Genomic DNA, 13,175 nt, shown 5'->3' on the forward strand with positions numbered 1-13,175 from the left:
TAACACAACTTGATCTTTCAGCTGCTGTCAAGCGCTGGTCTTTGCTCCCACTTCATCCGCTTCTCAATCTCATTCTCTTACTCTCCCTTAGTCTCTCTCTCCCTCTCCCTTAAAAACACGTATCACGAGCATGCTGGCGATTGGTGTTCCAAGCAGGGGAACAGCAGGGGTAGGGAGTGGCATATCTGCACATATACCGCCAACTGTATGACCACACATTTGCATGCTACCCACAAACACTAAAAAAACACACATCCATAAAAGAAAAAAAAAAAATAGGGCAATCTTGTCACCTAAATAACTCTGGCTTAACAAGGTACACAGCATTGTGAAACCAAGTAAAGCAACTACCAAATCAGCATATTTTTGTTTTACTATTAGTGCTTTCTTAATTAACTGACTGTGTCCTTGCTTTAGAAATTAAAGTAATAGATATGAAGATATGTTATGATAACATAACTTCTTATCAAGTTTCACATTTAAAATCTATTAGTTTGCAAGTACTGAAACCAAGGCTGACTTTAGAAAGTGAAATTTTGAAATTGTAGTATCCGTTTAATAAAAAAAAAAAGTTTTGCCTAAATCCTTCAGCTCTATCTTGAATAATTTATTAAATTGTTAAAGGCTTAAATTAAACATTGCACCACAGTGCAATGAGGACAGCTAGCTTTAGAAATGGTATAAAGTAACACTGCTTTGGCTTAATTTCCCCACCACTACCACGGCTTATTTTATGTGGCAGGCAATTTTCCAACTTTTCACTTAACATGGTAAATTAATTATTTCCATGAAAGTCTTAAGCCTTTAAAAATCCTCTTCAGGTTAAACTGGACTGATCAAATACCTTTAGTGATGATTAATTGTGAAAAAACAGCTTTAAAACAGCTGCCAGTCTAGCAACATTGAGGCCATTTACTAAAAGGCAACACTGTTGAATCCCCTAATGCATGACTATCTCACTTTTATTAGGGCTAACACATTTTATGGGCTGAAGCCGTGATTGTGCTTGTTACTTTGTTCATTGTGCAAAAAACAAACAAACAAATGAACCCCCCCCCCCAAAAAAAAAATAAATAAATAAATAAATAAAAATCCACACCACCATAAAATTTCACACTCAAGCTTGAGGCACGCTTGACTTGCATCTTTGAAATATAGGTGTTCAAGCATAAACCAAATTTTGCCAAAATTATCTGCAAAAGGTCTCTTTTTTTTCCAAACTGCTGCAGTAATACTTTTGAGTTCTGTGCCAAATGGGAAGCAGAACCAGTGCATCCTGCGCTAACTGAAAATAAGCGCCATTATACCTGCAGAGCTGAACGTGCACACAGACCCATACCTCCAGCTCATCCATTTTCCATATGCACATGGCAACCATAAAACATTGCACCAAAGCTTAACCACAAATTTAACAACAGCGAGCATAAACAAAGCTTTGTGACCTGCATTAAAAAAAAAATTAAGCAAATTAAAACCTAACATGCTAGCATGGTGTTGCTGATGGACAACAATGTTTGTACAGCCATGAAATTCAAGGAGTATCTTAAATTATAGAATTTTCTTTTCAGGAGTTCACGGTCAACGGTCTTATTACCCTACAGAATAAACAAGTGCATCACAAGTGCGTAGCCATTCAAACAACTCCCATGCAAAATGTGATCCTTTAATCATTTACTTACATTTGTTTTTTCATGTTTCCACAACAAATAGAAAGGAAGTTGTAGAGCTGATGACAGACACCAGTTGTGACTTGGAGCAAGTTCTAATTTCATTATGTATAAGCTTCTATTAAACATGATTAACTTCCAGGAGTTAGCAAGGGGGGAAAAAATATAATGACACTATAGTAAAATACCATGCTTGTCACATGACAAACAACATCTGCTAGCAACCTCACTCAATAATGAGGGTGACAGCACACCTGAAATTGTACAGATGAAGATATGGGAAAGTCAATCTTCGGATTCTCAGCTTTGCTCAGTCTAGATGATAACCAGCCAACACTTTAATCCCCAGTCACTCAAGCCAATACCTCAGCTGTCCTTCTGTGAATCAGCTTCCTTGAAATAACAGGATTACATCAGTAATAATAACAAGCTTCACTCCCACATATGCCAACAATCTTCCTCTGAGCATTTGATTACTACAAGTTCAAGCATACATTTAGGAACACCGTTTATGACAAGAACTAAAACCACGTCCACCTGTTAAAAAAACAACAAGATACTGTAGCTCACAATAAAATGGAAACATGCAACAGCAGTTTTCAGTTATGTGGCTATTCCTTCAGCATTCACTGCAACGGCATCACTGCCGCAAAAAGAATTTTTTCATATCACAGGAAGTCATGACAGTAGTACTATAATACCAAAGCCTAACCTGGCACTGTAATACTTTCCATTCACTCCCCAATCCATCAATCAGCAAACCTAGTTAAAAAGAAAAGTCATTCAAATCAGAAATCCTGCACATTGTCAAACACAACTCAAATGCTTCAGAGGATCCTGTTAGGGCCACAATGAATGGTTCAGAAGTCTTGAAAACAGGATGCTGGGTGAGAAAAGGCAGGGCAATGTGGGCGCTGGAAGAGTATAGCACGACAATGTATAGCAAGCTGGAAATATATGGAAACTATAGACTGTGTTATGAATGCACAAGACAGATATTATACTAATAAAAGTTGGAGCGGGATCAATCAGCAAATCAGTCAAACCAGCCCTAAGCATGATCATCCTTGGTTGTAATGGTTCAGGAGACTGAGGGGATATTTGTTGAGCAACGAGCAATCACAGCCTAATACTTCTATATATTATTTACATGCACACGCGCGCACGCACACACATACACACACACACTAGGAGAGCTGCAATAATTTTAAAAATAAGGGACAGGAAATGGCATGCTCAAGAGTGTAGTGGTTGTCACAGTGTTATTAATCAAATGCTGCTTTGTAATAAAAGTGCTGTAATATATTGACCACTAGGAACAGCTTCCATCAGGGAATAATCTAATTAAACTATGCAATCAGTCCTTGTGGTTTATCAGAATTCCATTGTCTGTAACAGCCTTCATCACAAAGGCCAATTAGGCAGTGTTGCTGCAAAATTAGCAGTAAACCTACAGACATGTTTCCACAGCCAACTGGTAAATCTGGTAAACTCATTCACACAACCACAGATTTTCAAATCCAAGTTTTGTTTCCAATTTTTTTTCCCTTCCTTCCGCCTACCACAACCTCCTGTGGGAAACCCTTTATGACTTAAAATCCCCTCTAATCTTCGTGGAAACTCAAAATCAACGACTCATTTCCCAATGTGCTGTTTGTTTAAGCTCAGGCTCACGGCCAGTGGTTTCTAAAGGTAGCAGGAACACACACTACTGAGGCCACCTGACATCTTCACTCCTGCATCTTTGTTAATCATCAGCTTCTTATCAAACATCCTTTCAAACATTCATACAGTGCTTTTAACCACACATGATCAAAATAGGGCCTGATAGCTAAATCTGACCCAGGGTCTGGACAGAAACTGTGTGCAAAAATCCTAAAAATCAAAAGCAAAATAATCCCTAAAATGAAAATAAAAAAGGCAGCACTATGTTAATGAAGCTGAAGGACTGACTGAACCTGATTCCAACCGAAGGTGCCCCTTTTAAGACTGTTGTGGCCATTGCAAATTATTCATTATTAATATAAGAATGTATATAATATGGCTATCTTAAAAAAATGCAGCCCTCTTCCACTTTTTACCTACATACATGCACACAAATATACACAGGAAACTAGACAATACCCCGTTTAGATAATATTTTTGACTATAGCCCGCAAGTCTTATTTGTAGCCCTAATGTATCCAGGTTAGCTGGCTTTAGCCCTCGTCAGCACTGGCAGGGGAATGTGAAAGCTCTGCTAATGTGTTTTACTGTTACAGAGGAAATTAATTTATTACAGGCAGGGAAAATAATCAGCTGTCATAGACAAGCTGGGCCAACACTGTGGGAAATAAAAAGGAGAAATTTAGCAATATTTTTAAATCTAAAATTACACTGCAGACTTGATTGGGTTATTTAAGTAATTGAAGAAATTAGGTGATTTTAAGTAACTGTTTTAGTAAGTTATTTCATACTTATTGCTTTTTCTTGTTGATATTATTCAGAATTTTATCTTCTGCTTAGCAAGAATAAACAGAACCCTGATTGATGTTAAAAACCAAGGTTCATGTTGAGCAATGACTGTTTTTATACTGTTACAGTTTGCAACAGTTTACTAGCTACATAATCAAATGAACAACACATACAGAATCACTGTGATTAAGGCAGTAAGCTGTCAATGTCCCTCAGCTTTACTTTTAAGCCACAGTTTAAGTAGTCTGCCTCCTTTTTTTTGATTTGTTTTGAGGTACAATATTTGTTGGGGTTGAGAGTGGAGGGTGAATAATAACAATTTTTTTTTTTTAAATGTTATTTTTGACTGCAGGCACGATTACTCAATCATGACTGGACCCAAGGACAAAACAGGGTGCGACCCATCTAATTGTAATTTGAGACCTTGGATGCTTCTATCTCAGATACTATCTGTTTCAGAGCAGTTACACACCTAATAGATTTGGCATGATGCACTGCGCAGCACCTCTGACATCACATCAGCCCCTTCTATCAACAGTGGATCAGTGGCACAATCAGAAGGAGAGAGAGATCCCAGCCTTTACTGGGCCAACTTTACAAGACAAAGTCAGCACCTCATAACTTGCCTGTTTCTGAGCTGCATCCAGTGACAGAAAAAGTGATAAGATAAGTGCTCTCAGGAGGTCATTTCTCTGAATTTTCTTTTACTGCCAATCGCAAGTGTTCTCATGTAAAAAACATACAAGTGGTATATTAAGTGTATGACTGTAGTATTTTATTCAGATGTTTACGGAATACAATTACCTTAAAGAACAAAGAAAATCCATCCAAATCAAAAATAGTAAACCTCATTCTAATAAACTGCCACACAATTCTTATATACTAATAATACCCAAAAATGTGGTCCAGCTTTCCGGTGCAATCACAACCACTACAAACAATTCACCAAACCACAAAGCCAATACAGCGGAAAAGCTTGTGTTGTGAACATGTCTTGCACAACTCGATTAAGAAAGACACAGGAGACTGTGTTGGTGAGAGTCAAAAAGATTCTGGGTATTCTACTCTAGTCCAAAGTTAGGTACTGGTGAGAGGTTTAGCGAATGTAGCAGATAAATATTTGAATTCAAGTTACGCATGATGAAGCAAGTAAAACCAAAGAAAGCCCCCCCCCATAACACGCAGTAATTGCTCCAATGCCTCAGTGAAAATCTTTCAAGCTGAAAAACTGGGGTGAGTGTAAACCTGTGAAGAAGTCTGCATTTCCAGGGCAAAACTACAATTTCCAAAGCAGCAGGATAGGTAGGAGCCTAGATATAAGTGATGTTCATTCCACTTAAGGTTATTCATTACCAAAACAGGCAACAGTGTAAAACGCTGCCCTTCCCCTTCCTCTGTAATCTGACAGCGAGATATAGAATGGCTTCTAAAATAAGAGCTGAATCCACACTCCAAGCCTAGTCACTTCCATATCTCACAGTATGAGGGCCAGAAATGACAAAGCTCAGCAGTTTTCTAATGAGACTATAACAAATGGAAGGCCTATATTTAGGTTATTACAACATCAGCAGTGCGCACGCAGGTTTGAACATGGGTTTCTGTGCATGCCTGATAAAGTCATGACAGTACCCACAATTAGTCAGATGCTTTCTAAAGTACAGTGCTTAGGCAGAATTTACTGTGCTGCAGACAAGAAAAGAAAAAAGGTTTGCAAATGCTTTGTTTTAAGTTTTAGTTCACTTCAATCACAGGCAAAATATTTAGACACGATGGCCATTCTCTCAGAGCATACAGTTGTGCAGCAAACAAGAAACAAGATTTTCTACTTCCCATGTAGCATTACAGAGAACTATGCACTTTACTATAAATAGTAGATAACAGAAAAGTGTATGGATTTCTGTCAAAAGCACAGGCATTGATTTTAATGTATCTGGGCCAATAGTGCCAAGGGTTCTTGCCAGCCTAAAACTTAAATCTAAAACAAGAAAAATGCTTTGTTTAATCAAAGAAACAAAGTTGCTTTGGAAGTATTTGTGCATCACCTGAGCATCAGTTCGAATTGTCACAACTGTCACCAACGACACCTGGAATCAAGTTGGTCTCCATACAATTGTTGATTTAGGTTTTTGATACAACAGAAAAAGAAAGGGAGGCTAAGGAGCTTGGAATAATAAAAAAAAATTGGAGTTCTTTAAGTTTCTTAAAGACATTTTACCTCTTATTCGAGAAGCATCTTCAATTCTGAAAGAACTATTCAAAGAAAGTGTCCTGATATGTATATACTGACTTTATCCGAACTTAATGATTTCCTATCTTCTTCCAAAAACATAAAAACTACAAAAAAAATTGAATGTTAAGCTGAAAGATTACGTGGAACAGGAAACGAAAAACCTACAGTCGAGTTCACTTGAAAGAAATCTAAAAACAACAACAAAGCTCAAATAAGCCTGGACAACTGCTGCAGAGTGCAATTTTGAATGTTCTTAATCGCTCAGTTTCACTCCATCACAAAGAAGTTCTTTGTATACCATGACTTCTCTGCAGAATGGGCAAAGCTGAAGGACCAACAACAGCATAAACGTGAACAAAAGCGCCTGCACTACCAGTTGTCCCACATCCTTGACGGCATTTTTGTTACTGTTACACTGTATTACTCAGTGTTGATTATTGTGTTTACTGTGTATATACATAATACTTGTTCTGCTTGGTTGATCCTGTGAAATGAGGCTATGCTGACAACAGCTGTCCAAGTCAATTATTGATATGTAGTAGTCCATTGTGAGAATGTTTATAAGGGCATTTACTATAAGTGAATCAGCTCTCTGTAAAAAATAATGAACAGGCATTACTACTGTGTTGCTAGGGTTTCTATTTCATATTGAATCTCCTGACAATTCAATTTGATCTCAGTTATTTCAGTGCTTTCTAGGATAACAGGTGTGCAAACGCACAACAGATGTATTTTAGGTAATGTGTCTTGGGGAACTGAAATTATTTCAAAGCCACATCTACCAAATATACCTCAAGTGCAAAACAGGAAGGCTATGAAAACGCAATAAAATAAATACATTGCTTTAGTGCTTCTATTTTCTAGAAGTTATAGACGTCACTTAACTTGTGGTTTACTTACTGGTTAGTGGGAGGTGCGGAGAGTGGGAACGTCACCTCTTCTTCGTCGATTTCCATCCCATCTTGCATGTCGCTTTCATCCATAGTGCCACCGAGCCCCCCACAGCTAGGAGGCGGAGGAGGTGGTGGTGGAAGTGGTGGGAAGACAGTGGGCCCATCCGGGCCTGTTGATGTGGGTGAGATCCGACTAGCTGGACCCTCCATAGTTGGAGAGCAGCACATGCCGCCCACTGTCCCTGAGCTTGTTCCTTGAAAAACTGAATGTCCACCTCCTGCTACGCCACTCCCTGCTCCGGTCATATCCCCACTAAGCATGGAGGAATAGATTATATTCATCTCTGAAAGGGAGTCCGGAGATGTGTTTGAATGCTGTCGGGTGGCTGGTGCCGGCCCTTGCACCAAATCAGTGGTTCGGACTCTGCTCGGCTTGGGATAGTATGGGAAAGGGGCCGTCGTCTCCGGGCCTCCTCCGCCTGCCACCCCTGTCCCTGTCGCGACCGAGCCCGTATCCTCACTGCTGACCTCCGCTGCCATCATAGTAGAAAAATACGTAGAGGGGGAAAAGTCCAGAAGGGAACCTGCCCTTCCCCTCTGTTTTTACAATAATCCCCCGGTGTTTGGGCTCCTGGGAAACAACACCAAAAGTTTCTCAAAAACGCGTTCAGCTAGCCGGCTAATGTTAGCCAACAGCTAACTTAGCTTACTTGGCTGCACTAGCGGGCGTTAGCTTCGCCTCGCATTCGCTCCCTGCAAAAATCACCGAGCTAACGCTAGCGGGACAGCTAGCAGCTTCGAGACACTTGATGAGTTCTTGCTCGCTATGTCTTCATTGTTTCCTGAGTTTAGAGTTCACGCAGAAACACTACATGAGATTAACCGTTACAATACTTCCAACAGAATATCACTTCACCTATATTTCCTGTTGGTATTTTTGAGTCTGGGGGGATGTTCGGACTTCACCCTCGGCACCAAAGCAGACCACTTGTCGATGAGTGTTGTTTTATTGTCACTGTTGTGTGTAATCCCCTTCTTTTTTCCCAGTGTTGTTTTCTTCAGTTTTAAACCGTCTCCAGTAGCGTTCCCAGACGACTTCAGCCTTATCTCCTATATCCCCGGAGCCGCATGTTGTTCTCCGCGTACTGCCATGTCGTTTACCAACATTTATTATCTGCGTACAAGCTTTATTTCTGGGTTTCGGGGCTAGTGGCTTGCCCGCTGCTGCGCTGCTCTTGTCTCCCCTCCCTCTCCCACTCCTCTCCAGTTAAAGATCAGACACAGCTAAGTGAACACAGAGCGGAACTTTTTTTCCCCCCAAATTTAATCCATGGCATCTTCAATCACGTTAAATCTTATTAAGTTGAATAAAATGCGATATTGTCCTTGTTACGTAAATGAAATATAGAATCTCATTATGGTTTGTTTGTTTTTTTCTTACCAGAGGATCTCAGAAAAGAAGACAAGTAGCAGAGTAAAATCAGTCCTCTAGATATTTTTCTGCAAATAATCTCTTGCTGAACTACTATACTGTGGCAGGAAATGTTTACACCTTTGATCTGCTGTTTTTAACACGTCAGCAGCACCGAACAAGTTTCACTAGTTATCAGATAAGCGGCTCTGTACAATAAACAGAAAAGAGTAATTAGAAAAAAAACATTTAATGGCAGGATTTATTTACAGTTCCCCATTTAATCTACAACTGCAAAAATATTTTTTTTAATTGTACCTCTTATTCTTGCTTCCATACAAGAACACAGAGATTCAAAATCTCCCGTGATGTTATCAGTTACACCTGAGCGTTTCCCTTTCAAGCCCCAACTTCACATTGTGATTTGTGTGTACGTGTGTGTGTTCCTGTTTTTCCTTCAGACAGGTAATGAAAGTCTAGGTAAATGACAGCATGTATAGTTCCACGTCCTCTAATTCTAACTAATTTCACCACTGCATCCTGTTAGATAGAAACATACTGGGTAGATATGCTACAATGCTATTCAGCTGTTTAAGATGTTCGAGGCGTTTACCTTAACATATTGGCAATAGCACTACGGGGCAGCAAGAAAACCGCTTAAACTAATTTGCAACCTTTCAGTTACGTTTATACAAAACAGGAAAATGCTTTAATTGCAAAGTCATAAATAGCATGATAATACTACTAAAATACCAATGTGAAGGGAAAACGCTCAAAAAAAGCACGCACAGATGTTCCATCACATTGCTGGCTCCTAGTGAAATAGGCTTGAATTTTTAATTCTGGCATGGTCCTTTTTAGTGCTGCAGACGTCATTGCTAACCGCGTTAAAATAGCAGCCAGGTTCAGATTTGTGCAACGCACGGACCCAAGTCTTTCTTTCTTTTTATTTCTAGATGCATAAATACAATTTTAGCCTAATTGTTGCAAAGCTGAATTCGTTTCCTGTATCACCCTCTTTCCTCTAGATGAAGAGAATAATCTGCATGTTGTGCTAAACTGCAGCACTATTACAGAACAACACCAGGAGGACAAATGTTTTGTTTTATTCCTTTAACTGAATGGACAACGATTAACAGTGTCAATAAAACTCAATAAATACTATCTGTCTATGTAGTCTACATGTATATATATATATATATATATATATATATATAGAGAGAGAGAGAGAGAGAGAGAGAGAGAGAGAGAGACAAAATGTGTGCACTAAAAATATCAAAGCAAGATTATGTGCCACTTTTTGTAAATATTTGCATGAAAAAAATAACTAGCTAAACTATAAAGGAAAATACTAACAGTGAGGAGTGGCTGGTGGAGCACCACACTCTAACACAAAAAGCTCTTGGAAGAAAAACTTACTGTTGAGCCTGTGGATGAGTTTTGTGTCATGTTTTCAAAGTAAGTCATTTCACTTTCTTTTTTCTATGTTGTTAACCATTTACACAGACATTTTCACACTGAAAGCAGCGAGGTTTATTATGCATGCTTCAGCACTAGCACTACTCATTTCTGAAAAAGCCTGTTCTCAGCAAGCAGGGCCTTTATATTGCATAATTACACAATAACTAGATCACAACATTTCATATTTTAATCTGGCAGGCGGTAAACTTGTCACTTATTTACCTGCCTTTAAACTGGCTCACTTGTACCAAGGGTCCATTTCCCACTTAGTAGGTAAATGTCAGAAGCGTAGCCGCCACAGCAGCAGGCAACTATTTCTTCAAGTCATGTAGCTATATATATACATATATGTGTATATATATATATATATATATATATATATATATATATATATATATATATATATATATATGTATGTATATATATTGTATATTGATCTTTACTAGACTTATGCACAAGTTGGTGCAGACAAGCATACACTTAAGGACAATGGAAAACAATGATAATCATGAAGTTTAATCAGGTGGCCAAGTGACGCCTTACTCACGACCTACAAAAACATATGTTTTGGCTTTTTTTGTTTTGTTTTTTCTGAATGCATCATATTTTGAATACAGATAAACTACTGATACAAACTTATATTTACTCTATACATACTCTCAGCACACACCCTTTAAACATGCAGAAGGGAAGGTGAATTTTCTGAATTCATCAGACATAAAACAGTCCTGTCTCACCTACAGCAGAAGTAGTGAAGCTGATTATGAATTAAATTGACTTTTTAAAGGTTTTTTTCATAAGTTCTAGTAAATCAGCCACTGGCTAACTTTAAGATAAGAGTGCATACGTGCGCAGCTTAAGCAGCAGGCCACTGTTGTTCTCCACCCACCATCTACAGTCATGCCCACAGGGCAGCTGCCATTACTGTTCTACCTCCACATAAATCCATTTCGGAGCAGCTGGCACTGTGAAAAGAATATCTGGAGGTCTCATCTTTCCTCTCTCTGCTTCCTGGCCTTTCTAACCTATTTTCTCAGTTTTTGAGCCAACAGCTCTGATCACTTTGCTTTTGTACTAGTATTTCTCAGGTTGATCAGATACGCAGTTGAAGCTAGATGACAATTAAAATAGTATTTTTTGTAATTTTATTTATTTAAAATAAAAGGGTCACATGAAAAAGATATGAAAAAAAGTATCACACCTTCAGATCCAAAATCAGGACCGTGAGTTTCAGATTGGAAACCAGTGATTAGACCTGTATTAGATAGTTACTGGAACCTATCTTCTCCTAACTGTGACATCCAGGATCTCCTGTTATCTTAACTTTGCTTCCCATCTGTTTGCTTGGTGGCTTCAAGTCAGTATCAAAAGAGGTCTTTAAGGCCTTCGTGGAAAAAATGTAGATGACTATGAGTCTGGTAAAATCTTCATAAAGATCTCCCAGTTGCTGAAAAGCAATCATTCTACCATTTCAAAAGCGGTCTACAAGTGATGTAGATTTTAGTGGTCAATCATGATAGACAGTAAGCTGTTATCAGAAGGGGCGATGCTTACTTTTTCCTCACAAAGAGAACATATACTCACGTTTTGTAGATAAAACAACTGAACTTTTGTTTGTTTTTCTCTCATCTGTAAACACTGTTTAAAAAAATATTGAATGCGCTTTATTTATTTATTTATTTATTTATTTTAAAGCAATTTCCATGGGATGTAGCCTACTTAGTATTTCACATAACTATTCACAGTATTATCTGGATTGTGTAACAAGGGAGGAAGCACACCCTGCACCCCTGTTGGTCACTCAGGGAGCTGATGCCTGTGTTCTCCTCTAAGGCGTAGAGATCCCTTAAGTCCTGTGATACAGAAGGTCAGCGAGCTGTGAAATCCAGAAGCTGACATTGACTTGACGTATGATCATCAGAGGCACTCGAGTTGAAAGACATGTACAGTGGGGCAAAAAAGTATTTAGTCAGCCACCGATTGTGCAAGTTCCCCCACCTAAAATGATGACAGAGGTCAGTAATTTGCACCAGAGGTACACTTCAACTGTGAGAGACAGAATGTGAAAAAAAAATCCATGAATCCACATGGTAGGATTTGTAAAGAATTTATTCGTAAATCAGGGTGGAAAATAAGTATTTGGTCAATAACAAAAATACAACTCAATACTTTGTAACATAACCTTTGTTGGCAATAACAGAGGTCAAACATCTACTATAGGTCTTTACCAGGTTTGCACACACAGTAGCTGGTATTTTGGCCCATTCCTCCATGCAGATCTTCTCCAGAGCAGTGATGTTTTGGGGCTGTCGCCGAGCAACACGGACTTTCAACTCCCGCCACAGATTTTCTATGGGGTTGAGGTCTGGAGACTGGCTAGGCCACTCCAGGACTTTCAAATGCTTCTTACGGAGCCACTCCTTTGTTGCCCGGGCGGTGTGTTTTGGATCATTGTCATGTTGGAAGACCCAGCCTCGTTTCATCTTCAAAGTTTTCACTGATGGAAGGAGGTTTTGGCTCAAAATCTCACGATACATGGCCCCATTCATTCTGTCCTTAACACGGATCAGTCGTCCTGTCCCCTTGGCAGAAAAACAGCCCCATAGCATGATGTTTCCACCCCCATGCTTCACAGTAGGTATGGTGTTCTTGGGATGCAACTCAGTATTCTTCTTCCTCCAAACACGACGAGTTGAGTCTATACCAAAAAGTTCTACTTTGGTTTCATCTGACCACATGACATTCTCCCAATCCTCTGCTGTATCATCCATGTGCTCTCTGGCAAACTTCAGGCGGGCCTGGACATGCACTGGCTTCAGCAGCGGAACACGTCTGGCACTGTGGGATTTGATTCCCTGCCGTTGTAGTGTGTTACTGATGGTGACCTTTGTTACTTTGGTCCCAGCTCTCTGCAGGTCATTCACCAGGTCCCCCTGTGTGGTTCTGGGATCTTTGCTCACCGTTCTCATGATCATTTTGACCCCACGGGATGAGATCTTGCGTGGAGCCCCAGATCGAGGGAGATTATCAGTGGTCTTGTATGTCTTCCATTTTCTGAT

The 13,175-nt window shown here is 39.3% G+C and overlaps 1 protein-coding gene across 2 annotated transcripts in view; it reads right to left on the reverse strand.

Annotated features, from left to right (window-relative positions):
* rasa1a (RAS p21 protein activator (GTPase activating protein) 1a) overlaps window positions 1–8,501 on the reverse strand; it is a 29,944-nt gene extending 21,443 nt beyond the window's left edge. For both annotated transcript variants that reach the window (XM_080309118.1, XM_026186445.2), the window contains exon 1: window positions 7,252–8,501. In XM_080309118.1, the coding sequence (XP_080165244.1) occupies window positions 7,252–7,787 (536 nt within the window). In that variant the 5' untranslated portion in view covers window positions 7,788–8,501. The remainder of the gene's footprint in view (window positions 1–7,251) is intronic.
* Window positions 8,502–13,175: the final 4,674 nt, after the last annotated feature.

Source organism: Astatotilapia calliptera, chromosome 12 (assembly GCF_964374335.1).
Source record: "Astatotilapia calliptera chromosome 12, fAstCal68.1, whole genome shotgun sequence".
Lineage (NCBI taxonomy): Eukaryota > Metazoa > Chordata > Actinopteri > Cichliformes > Cichlidae > Astatotilapia > Astatotilapia calliptera.